Source organism: Galeopterus variegatus, unplaced genomic scaffold (assembly GCF_000696425.1).
Source record: "Galeopterus variegatus unplaced genomic scaffold, G_variegatus-3.0.2 Scaffold836, whole genome shotgun sequence".
In the NCBI taxonomy this organism is placed as follows: domain Eukaryota; kingdom Metazoa; phylum Chordata; class Mammalia; order Dermoptera; family Cynocephalidae; genus Galeopterus; species Galeopterus variegatus.
The window spans coordinates 343,394-362,241 of NW_007726947.1; the positions used below are offsets into that span (position 1 = coordinate 343,394).

Here is an 18,848-nt window from a genome sequence, read left to right on the forward strand (position 1 = left end):
CCCCCCCCCCCCCCCCCCCCCCCCCCCGCGCCTTTTTTAAAGACTGGTAAGGGGATCCCAACCCTTGACCTGGTGTTGCCAGAACCACGCTCCCCCAAGTGAGACAACCGGCCATACCTATATAGGGATCCGAACCCCTGGCTTTGGTGTTATCAGCACCACACTCTCCCAAGTGAGCCACGGGCTGTCCCATAACACCACCTTCTAACCGACTGAGCTAACCGGCCAGCCCGAGTCGGTCACTTATTACTATTAATGTTAGTGTTATTGTACTTGTACTTTAAATTCTGGTTATGCCATGTCGTGATGCCTCAGCTAGCAAACAAAAAGAAGTACCTGAGAAGTACTAGGAGCTCCAGGGAGAAATCAAATCTGTGTGTTCACGGTGCACAGGAGAGAGGATATGAGTTAAAGATACTCCTCCGTCAATAAACTTTGGACCTCATTTAGAAAAAAAAGATACTGTCTCGACATGTTGGTGAGGAGAAAATGAGGTACAGACTATTGGAGTCTCAGAGAAAAGGTGGGAGATTTTTCTCAGCCAAGTCAGATGTTTCCAAAAAGCAATTAGATTTATTTGCACACTGTTCAGATTATGTAATAGCCATCGAGGGGTGTTTCAAATGAAAAGGATAACATGACCTTTGCCTTTTAAGGATATTACAACCTAATGGAAATCTTTTTTTTTTTTTTTTTTTTGTTCTTTTTGAGACCGGCCGCACCGCGCTCAGCCAGTGAGCCACGGGCTCGGCCCGGAAATCTTAATGTACCATTATGTCTCAACAGAGGAACTCCAAAACGTTGCCTTGATCTTTCGAATCTTAGCAGTGGAGAGATGTCTGCTGCTCAGCTTACCACTTCTAAAGACCTTGATGAAACTGATAAAGAGAAGGGAGGTAAAAATCTCAAAGGGAAGAATAACTTTTAAGGGGAAGGATAGGGTAGTAAGATAGAGATGGAAGGTGGTAAAAGTAGATGGAGAGCCTACCTAGAGAGTTGGAATTTTGTGGTTAACTAGAGGATTTTTGAGAATAATCAAGTCAATGGGAATAGGAAGATGATACTAGTAGGAGTCACTTTGCATGAAAAAGTTAGTAAAGAAAGAATACATTTTGTTGTTGGGCCGGCCCGTGGCTCACTCGGTAGAGTGCGGTGCTGATAACACCAAGGCCCCGGGTTCGGATCCCACATGGGGATGGCCGGTTCGCTCACTGGCTGAGCGTGGTGCTGACAACACCAAGCCAAGGGTTGAGATCCCCTTACTGGTCATCTTTAAAAAAAAAATAAAAAACGTTTACATTGATCTATTTTTTAAAAAACATTTTAGATATATCTTGCAATTCAATTAAAAAAAAGATGACCGGTAAGGGGATCTCAACCCTTGGCTTGGTGTTATCAGCACCGCACTCTACCGAGTGAGCCACGGGCCGGCCCTACCGGTCATCCTTTTAAAAAAAAAGAATACATTTTGTTGGCTGATTAATGGTGGGAATGAAAGTGTAGTAGTTAAGATATGAGAAGTTTTTTGTCCTAGTCTAATCTCAGCAAAGAAACCAGCATAAAGAAATACTTTGTCAACGAATTCTTGTGTGTTTTTATAGGTCTGTGCCCAAATGGAATATGTTTTATTAGTCAGCCATTCTAGTATTTGTTCTAATTTCAGATTTGCTGAGTGATAAGCTTTCTTCTCTACTCATGAGAAAATCTCTCTATATTAGCATAGTGTATTGCTTCCCAGCATTGTTTCTATCAGTGACACATGTAAATTCTTTTTTCTTTTTTTTTTTTTAAAGATGACCGGTAAGGGGATCTTAACCCTTGACTTGGTGCTGTCAGCACCACGCTCAGCCAGTGAGCGAACCGGCCATCCCTATATGGGATCCGAACCCGGGGCCTTGGTGTTATCAGCACCGCACTCTCCCGAGTGAGCCACGGGCCGGCCCGTAAATTCTTTTTTCCATGAAATTGTACCTTATACCTTGAAATAGGTACCAATCAAGAGCTTTATGTTCCAAAAAACTCAGCCTTTGAATTTAATATGGCTTACTGGTAATAAAGAAAATCCAAAGGATGCATGGACAAGAATAACTCCTCTCACTGATTTTTCATATCTGATTGCAGGTCACTCGGATACTTCAGGACCTCAGGAAGTACAGTTAGCTGGGATGTAAGTTCTGTTACTGAATGAACCCCATGCTAAAGACTTTCAGCACTGGTCACAGGGTTTTTATCCTATGCAGACTTTGCAAAGTACAAAAGGTTTCACTTTGGTGTATGTATTAGTCCGTTTTTGTTGCTTATAACAAAATATGTGGAGCTGGGTGATTTATAAAGAAAAAATGACATTTATTGTTTACAGTTTCTGAGGCTGTGAAATCCAAAGTCTATCTGGTGGTGGCAACAGTGACCGAGGGGTCTCACGTTGCAAGATGGTGGAAGCAGAGAGAGAGACAGACGGACTCTCCTCTTCTTTTAAAGCCCTCAGAACCATGCCCCTCACCACCATTTATTTATTTTTATTTTTATTTTTATTTTTTTTAAAGATGACCGGTAAGGGGATCTCAACCCTTGGCTTGGTGTTGTCAGCACCACGCTCAGCCAGTGAGCAAACCGGCCATCCCTATATAGGATCCGAACCCGTGGCCTTGGTGTTATCAGCACCACACTCTACCGAGTGAGCCACGGGCCGGCCTCTCACCACCATTTATAACCCATTCATTACTGCACAGTCCTACAACCCAATCACCTCTTCAAGGCCCATCTTACAATTACCATAATAGAAGTTCCCACCCTGTTAACAGTCACAGTGGGGGCTAAGTTTCTTTTTTTTTTTCCTTTTTGTCTTTTTTCGTGTCCGGCAACGGGATCGCAACCCTCGGTGTCGCGCCCGCACCTCGCTCAGCCAGTGAGCGGGAACCGGTCTGTATGTGGGATCCAAACCCTCGGCGGGAGCACCGCCGCGCTCCCAAGCGGCGCACTGTAGCAGTGCGCCACCGGGCCGGCCCAAAGTTTCTAATGTATAAAACTTGGGGGATACAATTCAAGCTTCATTGAGTTTTGGGGGGACATAATTCAATCCACTACAGTATAAGTTGGCTTCAGGGCCTAGATCCTTACCTTGAACGGCAATTAAGTTTCCCAGATCTAAATAGTGAAAATGAAGGCTATTTACTTTAACCATCACACACAATCTTTAAAACTGAAGGAAAATGGTATACTGCACTTATGTGCAGGCTTTTATTTGCATGTGAGAGGTGCTATGTGTAAGTGATTAAAAGTGCAGAGTGTAGAGTCTGGAATAGAGTGTGTGGATTCCAGTAGCTTACTACTTCACCAGCTCTGACAAATTTTTTAACTTCATTGGACCTCAGTTTATTTGTAACATGAAGATAGTAATAGCACATCCCATAAATGTCTATTGTAAGAATTAAATGAAAATGTGTATCTAGCACATAAGAAGCATTTTATGGGCGGGCCTGGTGGCGCACTGCTACACTGCGCCACTTGAGAGCGCGGCGGCACTCCCGTTGAGGGTTCGGATCCTACATACAGACCGGTTCCCGCTCACTGGCTGAGCGAGGTGCGGGCGCAGCACCGAGGGTTGCGATCCGTTGCCGGACACGAAAAAAGACAAAAAAAAAAGCATTTTATAATGTTTATTGTTATTTCTATTATGGATTCTTTGTTGGAGATGACAGAATGTCAGTCAGTGACTACTCAGGAATAAAAACAAATTTTAGTTCAACCCTTCTTAAATTTATTGCAAATTTTCTACTTGACTGTTTTATTTAATCTTTCTAGGAGTTTATCCTTTGATGTTTAAGTGAATTAGGTGCACTAGGGAAGGCTTTTCATGACTATTTTTGTCAATACATGTGAAAAGTTCATTTGAATTGCTCATATTTTCTTTGAATTGCTTTAAATGTCCTAACCTGTACAGAATGGATGAAATCCTGGGAGGAAGGGTAGAAATTCATTAAAAAAAAAAAAATTAATATTAGCCCCCAATAGTCAATGCTGGAAAATTAGTAAATTGTAAATATTGTCTACATAAATTGTAGGACAAACTCATTCACCTTTGATGCATATCTCTATATCTGGTTATGCAAATGAAATGTGGGCCTTATCCCCAGGATGTCTCTTGAGTTTTGATATTTACCACGGAGAATACCCTATGTATTATTATTGGAAGAGACACATCAGCTAGCAATAGGACTTGTAGAATGGAAGAAAGGAAAAATTGGGATCCTCCTCTGAAGAATAACCAAACAGTATTTGGAGCTTACCTGACTGGAAGTTTGTTTTAATCTGCAGGAATCATCACCAGCACCTTATGAAATGCAGCCCAGTGAGTAGCCCCTCTTTTGTGGGTTTGGATTGTTTTCTCAGGTGGGAGGCAGAGGGTTTCCAACTCACCTGTGGCTTGAAGATGCTGGATGTTCTCAGCAAACAATTTCTTTTAGGTACGCCTTCTTTGTAGCACTCCGAATGCTTTGGACCATGGCCATAGAAAAACAGATGCAACATGTAGCTCATCCTCAAATAAAGAAAATGTGAGTGTTTACTGGAAATTTATGTATTAGCAGTTTTACTCCTTTGAGTGAAGCAACTCATTGGTATCACTGTGAGAACTAGAGCTGTTATGCTCAGTTTGCTAGACAAGCAAACTGCATTACTATAGCTTCACGTCCAACACACTGGGTTATCATATTCAGTCATGTTCATTGATCAGTATGAGGACAGAAATTGCTGTTACTGTAGTGTAAGGAATTTAGGAATTTGTTTTCTGTCAGCTGGCCAGTATAGGGATCTGAACCCTTGACCTGTTTTTTTTTTTTTTTTTTTTCCGAACAGGGTTAACTTGCGTAACTTGTTCACAGATTCTTTGCATGGCTTTACATACAAGTGTAGTTTTCTTAATTTCTCCTTATTTCCCTCTTAATCTAGCTTTTAGCCCTTATTCTAAGGAAGCCATGGTCCTTTTTATCTAAGCCTTAGGCTGTCCTTCAGTTCTAAGTTGAAACTGACCCCTCCAGAGCCACCTAATCACTAAGATAATTCTCTAACTAATCCTTTCAACTAATCTCCTTTTATAGCCATCTTTTTTTTCCTTCCCTGCCTCCCATTCTTTCTCCCAGGCCAGTATGCATAAAAGATAGCTGCAGTTCTTTTCTTACTTTGGCCAAGATATGCCCATGTTTTTGACTGTTCTAATCAGCTTATTCTTTATTTAATACTGTCCTTCTAATCTCTTTTTATAATCACTTTTTTAAATATCACCATTCCCTCACCAGTCAGGCTCTCTTTTCCCCCCATTCCTTTTACCTTTGATCATGAAATTAGTATGCAAAGTAAATCTACATGCCATACGTCAAATCCAAACCATAATTTGTACCTTCAGAATGTAGGGTCAAACTTGATTACATTTAATGTGTTTCGTGAGGGTTATTCGTGGTTTCATCAGATGAAATGTTTTTAGCAGGGCCCACTAACACTTCTCTTCCTCCAGCCAATGCAGTTTTTCTTACGTAGGAAAACAACACTTTGAAGCCCTTGGAGTGGCAGGCACCCAGGAACCTGAGATTTCAAAAGAGACGAGGGGGGCCTTATGTGTCTCCCCTTTTTCTGCTGGTGAGTCACTGAACATCATTATTAAGGGTCACTTGAGGTGTTACGGGTAATAGGATAGCAGCTCTGGCTTTGAATTTTTCTAAGGTGGCTTGGGTGAGACAAAGGGTTGGAGAAGTAAAGTTTGAGCAGGGAAAGGGAGGAAACATTTGTCCTCTGATCTTTTGATTTGTTTAAATTTGAGGAGGAGAAAAATCTCTTTAAAAAAGGTCTTTTTTAGGGCTGGCTCATGGCTCACTCAGGAGAGTGTGGTACTGATAATACCAAGGCCACAGGTTCAGATCCTACATAGGAATGGCCAGTTGGCTTATAGGCTGAGCGTGGTGCTGACAACGCCAAGCTAAGGGTTAAGATCCCCTTACCGGTCATCTTTTAAAAAAAAAAGGTCTTTTTTTCTTCTACATTATTATCTAAGTATGAGGGTACTTCAAAAAGTTCATGGAAAGATTATTATCTTTGATAATATTACCATATTTTCTTTTAATTCTATTTTTCTACAAACTTTTTGAAGTAGCCTCATGTAAAGAATACTTTTTCTTGTTTATTTTTCCCCCCCTGATTTTAAAAGTACTATTTGTACATTGTGAAAATTGTTAAAAAATACAGCAAAGTTTGAAAAAGGAAATAGCCACTACTTAGAAATACTTAACACTGTTAACATTTCCCATTATTTCTTTTCAGTCTTTTTACCATGTATGCAGTATTACAAAGTTTAGGTTATAGCATGTATATACACATACACACACACATATACATGTCTCCTGGGTTTTTTTGGTTAATATTAAAACTTAGTACACATTGTTCTTTAACAGATGCTTTTTTCTTTTTCTTTTTTTTTTTTTTAAAAAGATGACCGGTAAGGGGATCTTAACCCTTGGCTTGGTGTTGTCAGCACCACGCTCAGCCAGTGAGCGAACTGGCCATCCCTATATGGGATCCGAACCCGCGGCCTTGGTGTTACTAACACCACACTCTCCCGAGTGAGCCACGGGACGGCCCCTAACAGATGCTTTTTTCTAATAAATGGACCAAAATTTATGTAAACACTTTCCTATTGTTGGACACTTAGTCATATCCAAATTTTGCTTTTACAAATAATGCTGTGATGTAAGTTCTTCAGTATAAATATTTGCTTACATTTCAGATTTTCCTCTTTAAGATTGGTACAGTGCATTATAATTACTGGGTTTTAAGGTGTAAATATTTTTTAAGATTTTGGTACATATTCCAGATTCCTCTTCAAAAAGGCTGTAAGAGGGGCTGGCCGGTGGCTCACTTGTAAGAGCATGGTACTGATAACACCAAGGTCACGGGTTCAGATCCCCTTACCAGCCAGCTGCCAAAAAAAAGGCTATAAGAATTTACATTTTCGGGCCGGCCCGGTGGCGCACTGGATAAGTGCGCCGCTTGGGAAGTGCGGTGGCGCTCCCGCCTGAGGGTTTGGATCCCACATACAGACCGGTTCCCCCTCACTGGCTGAGCGAGGCGCGGGAGCAACACCGAGGGTTGCAATCCCGTTGCTGGTCCCCTTTTAAAAAAAAAAAAAAAAAAAAAAAAAAAAAAAAAAAAAAAAAAAAAAAAAAAAAAAGAATTTACATTTTCATGAGCAATCCATATCTCATGAGATTTGTCATCTTTTTAAGAAAAATTACCAATTAGAGAGTAGAATATTTTATTTTAGGCTCCTGTGTTGTATAACACTTTGATTAAATAAATTTGTTACTCATTTCTAAAAAAACAAATTTTATTTTACGTTAAATGATTAGTAGTGATTTCATGTGAATATTAGATATGTATATTTCCTCTCATGAATGATTGTGCCTTTTGTTCATTTAGCTACTGGAGTCTTAACTTACCCAGGCACATTGACTTGCTTTTCATAGACTGTGGACTTGAGATACTTCAGAGATTTGGATTCTTGGTGCTAATCTCAACCCTATGGGAAAGCCATTTTAACATATCCCATCCTAAGCAGATAAAATTGGTCTTTTTTTACATTTTTGATTTCTGGAGTAGAGAGAAAACTTGGAACATGGCAAATTACTAGATAGTCTTTTGTGTGTGTGTGTGTGTGATTTTTTTTTTTAATTGTGGTAAAATATATATAATGATATTTACTGTTTGAACAATTTTTTTTTTTTTTTTTTTTTTTAAGGATGACCGGAAAGGGGATCTCAACCCTTGGCTTGGTGTTGTCAGCACCACGCTCAGCCAGTGAGCAAACTGGCCATCCCTATATAGGATCCGAACCCATGGCCTTGGTTTTATCAGCACCGCACTCTACCGAGTGAGCCACGGGCTGGCCTCTGTTTGAACAATTTTTGAGTGTACAGTTTGAACAGTTTTTGAGTGTACAATCTCCTGACATTAAGTACATTTTTTTTTTTGTGGCAGCTGGACAGTATGGGGATCTGAACCCATGACCTTGGTATTATAAGGCTGTGCTCTGATGTCCGGCCCATGGCTCACTTGGGAGAGTGTGGTGCTGATAACACCAAGGCCACGAGTTTGGATCCCTATATAGGGAATTTCTTCATCATCCAAAACAGAAGCTCTTTAGCCATTAAATAATAACTTTCCATCCCTCTTTCTCCCAGCCCTTGATAGCCTCTATTCTATTTTCTGTTTCTGTGAATTTGGCTACTCTAGATATTTCATGTAAGTGGAATCATACAATATTGGCCTTTTATGTCCAGCTTATTTCATTTAGCTTAATGTCTTCAAAGTTCATCCATGTTGTAGCATGTACCAGAAATTTATTTCCTTTTTTTTTTTTCCAGTGGCCGGCTGGTATGGGAACCAAACTCTTGACCTTGGTGTAATAAGGCTGTACTCTAACCAACTGAACTAACCGGCCAGCCCAGAATTTTATTCCTTTTTATGGCTGAATAATATTCCATTGTGTGTATAGACTACATTTTTTTATCCATTTGTCTCTCGATGGACATATTGGGTTGTTTCCACTGTTTGGGTATTGTGAATAATGCTGCTATAAATATAGGTATACAAATATCTGTTTGATTCCCTGCTTTTAATTCTTTAGGGTATATACCCAGGAGTCAAACTGCTGGATCACATGGTAATTCTGTTTAATTTTTGAGGAGCTGCTATTCTGTAAGCCATGGCAGCTGTACCATTTTACATTCCCACAAACAATGCACAAGCACTCACTGTTGTTTTATAATACCCATCCTAATGGGTGTAAAGTAGTATCTCATTGTCATTTTGACTTGCATTTCCCTGATGATTACTTATGTTGAACATTTTTTTCATCTTTTTCATTTTGATGAAGACCAATTTATCTATTTTTTCTTTTGTTGCCTGTGTTTTGGGTATCATATCCAAGAAATCATTGACAAATCCAGTATCATGAAGCTTTTTCCCTGTGTTTTCTTCTTAGAGTTTTACAGTTTTATTTATTTATTTATTTTATTTTTTTTTATTTATTTTTTTTTTCTTAAAGATGACCGGTAAGGGGATCTTAACCCTCGACTTGGTGTTGTCAGCACCACGCTCAGCCAGTGAGCGAACCGGCCATCCCTATGTGGGATCCGAACCCGGGGCCTTGGTGTTATCAGCACCGCACTCTACCGAGTGAGCCACGGGCCGGCCCGAGTTTTACAGTTTTAGCTCTTACATTTATGTCTCATATATATTTTGAGTTAATTTTTATGTATGACGTAAGGTGAGGGTCTTGAATAGTTTCTAATGTTATCAATATACTTGATAGGACAATGGAAACTTGGTGGAAAATGAAATGAAATATCTGGGCAGTCCCATTACTACAGTTCCAAAATTGAATAAAAATCCAGAACTAGGAGAAGACCAGGCAGAAGAGATTTCAAATAAATTGATGGAGTTTTCCCTGGAAGAGCAAGAAGAGACCAAGGTAAAGTGCCCTCTTATGGTACGTTCACATTCTTCACATTCCTTCATTCATTCTTGAATAAGCAATATTGGGGTATGTAATGTGTTGCAGCCACTATACTAAATGCCAGGGCTGTAGAGATCAAGAAGACATGACTCCAAGAACTACTTGACTGATAGGGTGTCAAGTCACCATGGGAATCTTAGTGCTGTTGAACAGGTTTCACTCAGTAGTTTGAGTAGATCACCATCAATGTAATCTGCTGTAAGTGATGCCTCCCGGATAATAGTAATGGATAGTATATACCTAACATGATTTTTCAGGTAATTTTTATAATATATTATTTTGTTTTCTTTTATCCTTCCCATATCACTGGGAGATAAATCTTTTTTTCTTGACAATCTGGACTCTTGATCTTGGTGTTATAATACCACATTCTACCCAACAGAGCTCATCTTCCAGCCCGACTGGGAGATATATCTGAAGCCTGTGGCTTATAGGCTATGTATTGATATGCCAGATAGTTTCTGAGGCATTTAGCATATCCGAATCAACTTTATTTCTTTGAAACTAGTATGGATATGGGTATGTTTTTAAAATTTATTCATTGTACAACAGAAATATGGTACAGTAGAGTTAGAACACTTGGATTTTAGTCCTTGTTCCCTTATATTCTAGTGTTATAACCATTTGCAAGACAATTAACCACTCTAGGCTTCAGTTTTTCATTTATAAAATGGAGAGCATAATAATACAAAAAAATGCCCCCAATAAGATTGCTGTGGGTAAGGCTAGATGGTTAGCTCAGTTGGTTAGAACATGGTGCTGATAACATCAATATCCAGGGTTTGATCCCTATACTGGCCAGCTGCCAAAATAAAATAAAAATAAGGGGAAAAAGTAAATTAGGATTGCTGTGAATATAATAAAGTATTAAAAGCAGTCTGTCCTCACCACACTAACACAAAAATGGTTAACTATGGGGCCGGCCCCATGGCTCACTTGGGTGGGTGCGGCGCTGGTAGCGCCGAGGCCGTGGGTTCAGATCCTATATGGGGATGGCCAGTGCGCTCACTGGCTGAGCGTGGTGCAGACCACGCTGTGCTGAGGGTTGCGATCCTCTTACCAGTCAAAAAAAAAAGAAAGAAAAAAAAAAGGTAACTATGTGTGCTAAAGGCTTTGTTAATTAATTTGATTATGGTAATCATTATTCAAGGTGTACAATGTGATGATTTATACAATGTGTACGTAAATCATCACATTGTACACCTTGAATATATACAGCTATACCTCAATAAAGCTGGAAAAAAATGTTAAAGCAGTTTGTAATACTCCATATACTTTATTATTGTTAATAAAAACTAATGTAAGTACTAACAACATTTAATAGATATTTATTATGATAATAATATGTGCCAAGTACTCTATTGGAGCTGAGGACGGAGCCATGACTAAGGCAGACAAAATTCCTAATTTTCATGAAGCTTATTGCAGTGGATTGAATGGCCCCCCAAAGTCATTGAAGCTCAATCCATGCTGTAACTGTTGAGGATGGGAAATCCTATTATGGTAGTTGACAGATGGGTCCTTGAAGAGGTGATTAGATTGTAAGGACCCTGCCATGGCTACTTGTTTAATGCTGGTCATGGGTGTGGTTCTGAGGGCTTTAAAAAGAGACCATGTGAGAGTCTCTCTCTGTCTGCTGTGCTATTTCTGCCACGTGAGACCCCTGAGTCACTGTTGCTACCATCAAGGCCTTCACCATATATATTTCCTGGACTTTGGACTTCCTAGCCTTGAAAACTGCAAGCAATAAATTTAATTTTCTTACAAAGAACTTTGTTCCAAATATTTTGTTATAAGCAACACAGACTAATACAGGAAATTGGTACCAGAAGTGGGGTGTTGGTCATAACAAATACTTGAAAATGTGAAAGCAGCTTTGGAGCTGGGTGTTGGGCAAAGGTTGGAGGAGTTTGGAGGACTCAGAAGACAAAAAGATGAGGGAAAGTTTGGAACTTCTTAGAGGCTGGTTAAATGGTGATGACCAGAATGCTGATAGAAATATGGACAGTAAAGGCCCTTCTGAGAAGATCTCAGATGTAAATGAGAAGGTACTTATTGGAAACTGAGGCAAAGATCACCCTTCCTATGAACTCGCAAGGAACTTGGCTGCATTCTGTTTGTGCCCCAAAATTTTATGGAATGTGAACTTCAAGGTGCTCGTCCAGGGTATTTGGCAGAAGCAATTTCTAAGCAGCAAAGCATTAAGGAAGCTGCTTGGCTACTTGCTGCAGCCTAAGCTGAGCTATGGCAGAAAAGGCATGATGTAAAGCCAGAATGTATAATTAAAAGGGATGCAGAGAGTAAAGATTTGGAAAGTTTGCATCCTGGCCTTGTGGTAGAGAAGCAGAGACATTTTCAGGAGAAAAATGCAATGGTGTAGCCCAGCAACTGTTTGCTAAAGAGATTAGTACAAAAGAAGGGGATTTATCAAGAAAAAGGACAAAAGGCCCTGAAGGTATTGCAGAAACATCTGGGGCCAGCCCTTCTATCACAGGCCCAGAGGCGGAGGGGAGATAGAATGGTCTCAGGCAACAGGTATTAGGAACAGATAGAATGGTCTCAGGCAACAGGTATTAGGAACCCTCCATGGGTTTGCTGCCAAGGGCCACCTCAGGAATCTGCTTCCTGAACCAACACCCTAGCTGCTTTGGCTGCTCCAGCTGTGACTAAATTGGACCCAAAGCTTTGAAAGATTCAAGCCAGAAGCCTTGGCGTCATCCATGTGGTGTTAAGTTTGCAGGCTCACAGGATGCCAGAGCTGTGGAGGCTTGGGAGCCTCCACCCTGATTTCAAAGGATGTATGGAAAAGCCTGGGGGCCCAGGAAGGGATTTGTCACAGGGGTGGAGTCACCACAGATAGCTTTTGCTAGAGAAATGTGGGGTCAGAGTTGAAGCAGAGAAACCCCATCAGCACCATGTTTACTGGACCCTTGAGAGCAGGACCACCATGGAGACCCCAGAACTGTGGAGCACCAGCGTGCACTGCCAGCCTGTGAGAGCTGAAGCATGGCTGCAGACCAGGAAAGCCATAGGAGTGGAGTATTTGAGGAGTTGTGAAGTCACACTTCCAAAGGGCTGTCAGAGAACATTGTAAGAATGTAGAGAAGAACTATGGGTTTTAGTGTTGAAGATAGTACCAGGGACTAGAGTGGAAAGGAAAAATGATGGCCAGGTAATAATAATGATAGCTCAATTTATTGACTACTTAGAATATACCGAGCACTGTGTGCTAAGCAGTTTACATCCATTAAATGTGACATTTAATTCTCATATCAACCCCAAGAGGTGAATATTATCCCCCTTTAAGGGGAGGCCATTGGGCCATGTAATAAAGTCACATAGTCAGAAGCAGCAGAGCCAGGATTTATTTTATTTATTTATTTGTTTGTTTGTTCGTTCATTCATTCATTCGTTCATTCATTCATTCATTCAAAGATGACTGGTAAGGGGATCTTAACCCTTGACTTGGTGTTGTCAGCATCACACTCACCCAGTGAGCTAACTGGCCATCCCTACATAGGTTCCGAACCTGTGGCCTTGGTGTTTATTAGCAGCACACTCTCCTAAGTGAGCCACGGACCAGCCCAGAGCCAGGATTTAAACTAATATCTGCCTGATTTCTGTGTCTTTGTTTTTAGCAATATTATGGTGTTTCTTGCTGAAGATATGTGGGAGGTAAAAATCATCCTAGGGACATGTAATAATGACAGGTTTTTTTTTGTGTAGGCTTGGTAAAGTTGAGTACCCAGAGTTTGAATGAACAAAAGTATAAGAAGGATAATGAATCAATTATGTAGATCAGTGCTGTTCAGTAAAATTTTCTGAGATGATAGAAACGTTTTATATTTGTCCAATACAGTAGGATATTAGCCACATGTACTTAAAATGTAGGTGGTGCAACTGAGGAATTGAATTTTTAATTTTCTTGAGTTTTAATTAATGCAAATAGCCATGTGAAGCTTGTGTCTATTATATTGTAAAGTGCAGATCTAGAACCCTCTATGTATGATGGTTCCTAGAACAGTCATTATCAGTATCAGGAGGGAATTTCTTTTTTTTTTTTTTTTCCTTTTTGTCTTTTTTCGTGACCGGCAACGGATCGCAACCCTCAGTGTTGCGCCCGTACCGGACCGGGACCAGCAATGGGATCGCAACCCTTGGTGTTGCTCCCGCACCTCGCTCAGCCAGTGAGCGGCCAGTCTGTATGTGGGATCCGAACCCTCGGCGGGAGCGCCACCGTGCTTCCCAAGCGGCACACTGTAGCAGTGCGCCACCGGGCCGGCCCAGGAGGGAATTTCTTAGTAAAGCAAATTCATGGGCCCCACCCCAGATATTGTGAATCAGAAACTTTGGGGGTGAGGCCCAGCAATTTGTGTTTGAGTAATTCTCCCAGGTGATTATTGTTTTAGCAATTTATGTTTTAATAATTCCTAAGAGTACACTAAAGTTTGAGAGCCACTGTTCTATAACATAGTATTAAATCCTGTTTTATTTTAATTGCATTGCTTTGTGGGAAAACCAAGATATAACCTGAAAAGGGCAGGATGGGTATTAGGAGAATTGACGGTTACCTTCCTGGAATGTAACAATTTTTGAGGACTTGCTGATAATAGACAGTAGATCTGTGGAAAACAGCAAGTTAGGGACAGTCAGCATGGGGAAAAGGTTGCTAAGGCTTCTGAAAAACAAGAGCAACGTAAAATGATCATTTAGCATTGCTTTTACAAATACATTTTAGTCCTCACATTTGCAAAATTTTGTAGTTAATATAGTCAAATCTCAACTAATGTTAACTCAGTAAATTGAATTTAATGTTGATTAAAAAGAAAATCCTTGGGCCGGCCCGGTGGCGCACTGGAGAGTGCGCCGCTTGGGAGTGCGGCGGCGCTCCCGCTGAGGGTTCGGATCCCATGTGGAGACTGGTTCCCGCTCACTGGCTGAGCGCGGTGTGGGCACAACACTGAGGGTTGCGATCCCGTTGCCGGTCCCCGGTATGGGCGTGACACCGAGGGTTGCGATCCCGTTACCGGTCAGTAAAAAAGACAAAAAGGAAAAAAGAAAAGAAAATCCTTTTTTGTTAACGTATTGTTGAAAATTTGTCTAAACTGTGTTAATGTACATTTATGAAACTATAAGTACAGTACAGTCAGTGAACATAATCGAATCTTTGCTGATTGAAGATCTTTTGTAGTCTCAGAAACATCACTTGAATTGCATAATATAAATAGTATAGGAGAGTGGATCTAAAATAGATTGACGCCAGGAAATACACTGTAAGTTTTGTTTTGTTTTGTGGAAGAATGGTATAGGGCTGTTAGGTATTTCTTTTGTTGGTCTTTGAAAAATATGAAGTTCCTTTATGGATTGTGGCTCTTTTAAAGTCATTTTCAAATGAGGGCCCACTGTATAAGAATATGCATAGCAGTAGGTTTTAGATTAGAAAAGGGGTAGGGATTTTTTTGTTATGTGATGCCAAATGGAATCTATAAGGTATCTATTTTTGTTAAATAGATACCTTATAAAGCAGTGAACTCCTTGGAGATTGGTGTAACCTTAGTGATTTCTCATTCATTCATTCATTTAAAAAAATATTGAGTACCTGTTAAGTATCGGTCACCATGCTAGGCACTGGTGATACAGTCTTGAACAATAGAGACTAGAGTTTATAATCTCATCAGGGAGACATCAAAAAACAACAAAAAAGGAAAACATTTTTATCAAGTTAATAGATGTTCTAGTTAGAGTTCTTGGTTACAAATAATACAAACTTATTCTAGTTACAAGCAAAAAGGATTTTCCTAGAGAGTACTGAGGAACTCAAAAATCACCAGGAAGGCTGAAAACAAAGTAAGGCCCAGCCAAGATGCTACCATAGGAACATTGTGCTCAGGATGCCACCATTACTGGCCCCCTGCCATGGAACACAATCTGACCTGCTGCTCATGGATATTTGTTGCCACCCACTATAGTCTCCACTGTGATGCACCAACCATAAAAAAGTCTCAACTGACCCTGTGCTTTTGTGTTACTCCTTAAGGTTCAAAATCCCAGGCAGGAATATCTAGTTGGCTACAAGGGAGTGGAAAAGGGAATATCTGTCTCTCTTTGGCCTCCTTATCAGAAGACAGGGCTGCCTCCCATCTAACTTGAAATTTTACTAAAACAGGATGCTAGGTAGCCAAATTGTAAAGGTCTGCCATGACAGACAAAATAATTTAGCTATTGTAAATTGTCCAGATGTGATGAAGGGAACAAAATGGTGCTGAAATAGAGACTAATAGAAGGAAACCTTTAAATAGGGGTAATAAGGAAAGACCTTCATAAGCAGTAGATATTTAGTTAAGGATAGGGTGGTGAACTGTCCCAGTTTGTCTGTAACTGAGGAAGTTCCTAGGATGTAAGACTTTCAGTGCTAAAGCTGGAAAAGTCCTGGACCAACTGGGATGAAGTTGGTCACCGTAATTGTGAAGGAACCATGCATGACAAGAGTAGAGGCAAGAGCATTCCATGAAGAAGGAATGTTGCAGGTGCAAAGGTCCCAAGGTTGGAAAGATCTTGGCATGTTCCAGGGAGTGAGAAGCCAGAGTAAGTGAGGGGAGAGTTGTATGACGGGGGGAAAGAAGATGTAGGCAAGAGACAGAGAATGCAGATCCTTTAGTCTATGGTGAGAGTTTGGATTTTATTCTAAGTGCAGTGGGATACTATTGGAGGGAAGGTTTTACTCAGGAGAATAATATGATCTGATTTGTTTTATGAAGTCCATGCTTGTTGCTGGATGGGGAATGAATTAGAGAGGATTAAGAGTTGGAAGCAAGTGTATTAGTCTGTTTCGTGTTGCTATAACAGAATTACCTGAGACTGGGTAATTTATAAGGAAAGGAGGTTTATTTGGCTTACAATTCTGGGACAGCTGTGACTGGCACGGGCCTCAGGCTACTTCTACTCATGGTAGAAAGTGGCAGGCAGCTGGCAGGTACAAGCAGACCACATGGCAAGAGGAAGCAAGAGAGAGAGAGAGAGAGGAGGTGCCAGGGTCCTTTAAACAACCAGCTCTCATGGGAACCAATAGACCCGAGAACTCACTCACTACCGCTCCTCCCCCAAAGAGAGCATTAATCCATTCATGAGGGATCCACCCCCATGACTCAATCAGTTTCCAGCACTGCCACATTGGAGATCAAATTTCCACATGAGTTTTGGAGGGGACAACACATCCAAACTCCATCAGCAAGTAAGCATAGGACACTACTGAAATAGTCCTGGCAAGAGCTGGTGATAGCCTAGACTAAGGTGGTGTCTGTGGAGATGGAGAAATGGATTAATTCAAAATATACTTTAAATATAGTATCAACAGGACTTGATGGGTTGGATGTAGGCTGTGAAGGAAAGATGTGATCAAGGATGATTTTAGACATTTTACATTTGAAGTGTTTTGTCTTAAAGAGAACATAGAAGTAATCAGAAGAAAACTACCTTCTTTTCTCATCAGATATAACAACCTATCTGCTTTGATACCCGTATAATCTGCCATCCCTCTTGTGGGCATGAAGTGTCCCTGCTCCTGTCTAAAGTCTCTCCCCCGCCCCCGCATCCTATTCATGTACTTATTCAATAATACAGTCGTGAACACAACACAACAAAGTCCTGCTCTCAAAGCTTACATTCTAGTCAGGAGGACAAACAAATACATTATAATATGGCAGATGGTAAAAATACTATGGTGAAAAAGCAGGGGAAGAAGAATGGGGATTACCTGGATTTGGGTGGGGTAGGGTGAGAGCTGATATTTTTAGTAGGTCACAGAGGTCATAGAAGACCTCTTTGAGAGTGATGATGGAGGACACACCTGGATTGAGAGAGCCAAACAGTGTCAGAGGAAATAAGTTATTCCAGGCAAAAGGAAACACAAGTGAAATGCCCCTCAGGTGGGAGTGAGTGTGCTTGGCATGTTCATGGAACAGCAAAAAAGCCAGTGTGTTTAGAGCAAAGTGAGCAAGTGGGGAGTGGTAGGAAATGAGGGCAGAGAGGATTTAGCAGGAGAGCCTTGTAGGCCATTGTAAAGACTTTGCAAAGAATCTAAGTCAGATAGAGGCATCTCTTCTTTTCTCTTCCTGCAGTATTTTCTTTCTCTTGTATTATCAATTTTCGCTTCTCCTAGATTAATAGTTCTCAATTTTTGGTCTCAGACTCCTTTATAATCTTAAAAATTATTGAGAGCCCCTTGCCTTGTGCCTGATGTTAAGAGAAAAGCATTCAGCTTTTATACATTGAGTATGATGTCAGCTATAGGTTTCTTGAGATGCCCTTCATCAGGTTGAGGAAGTTCCCTCCTATTCCTAGTTTGCAGAGATTTTAGCCTGAACAGATACTAGATTTTGTCAGATGCTTTCTCTGCATCTGTTGAGATGATCATATGAGTTTTCTTTCATAATCTGTTAATATGATGAATTGATTGATTTTCTAATGATAAAACGACCTTGCATTCCTGTGATAATCTCACTTGGTTGAATATATTATCCTTTTTATATGTTGTTGGAGTTGATTCATTAAATTTGGGGGGGGGCAGGGGCTGGCTGGACATTAGGGGGATCCGAACCTGTGACTTTGGTGTTACAAGGCTGTGCATAACCAAATGAGCTAACCAGCCAGCTGAGTTGATTTGCTAAATTTTAAATTAATTAATTAATTAATTAATTAATTAATTTTTTTCCTGTTATTTTATTGATTTGCTAAATTTTTGTTGAGAATTTTTACATCTATGTTTATGAGAGATAATGATCTTCACCGTTTTGTTTTTCTTATAATGTCTTTGGTATTGGTATCAGTGTAATGCTAAAATCATTGAATGATTTGGAAAGAATTAACTCCTTTTCAATTTTCTGGAAGAGTTTGTGTAGAATTGGTTTTGTTTCTTTTTAAAATGTTTGGCAGAATTCACTTGTGAAGCAATCTGGGCCTGGAGTTTTCTTTGTGCAGACGTTTTTAACAAATTCAATTTCTTTCACAGATATGGAACTATTTGGGTTATCTATTTCATTTTCAGTAAGTTCGGTCATTTGTGTCCTTCAAGGAATTTGTTCATTTCATTTAGGTTCTCAAGTATATCAGCATACGGTTATTCATAATTTTCCCTTAATGGCCTTTTAATACATGTAGAACCCATTGTGATGTCTCTCTTTTTTGATTTTGGTTATTTGTGTCTTCTCTGGTTGAGCAATATTTATCTTTTTTTTTTTTTTTTTTTGTCTTTTGTCTTTTTCCGTGTCCAGCAACGGATCACAACCCT

General features: G+C 40.2%; 1 protein-coding gene across 1 annotated transcript in view; it reads left to right on the forward strand.

Annotated features, from left to right (window-relative positions):
* CDC25C (cell division cycle 25C) overlaps positions 1-18,848 on the forward strand; it is a 37,117-nt gene that overhangs the window by 1,009 nt on the left and 17,260 nt on the right. Inside the window, exons 3-8 of the mRNA XM_008572793.1 lie at positions 787-896; positions 2,122-2,167; positions 4,315-4,348; positions 4,464-4,553; positions 5,533-5,631; positions 9,359-9,517. Of these exons, the coding sequence (XP_008571015.1) occupies positions 787-896; positions 2,122-2,167; positions 4,315-4,348; positions 4,464-4,553; positions 5,533-5,631; positions 9,359-9,517 (538 nt within the window). The remainder of the gene's footprint in view (positions 1-786; positions 897-2,121; positions 2,168-4,314; positions 4,349-4,463; positions 4,554-5,532; positions 5,632-9,358; positions 9,518-18,848) is intronic.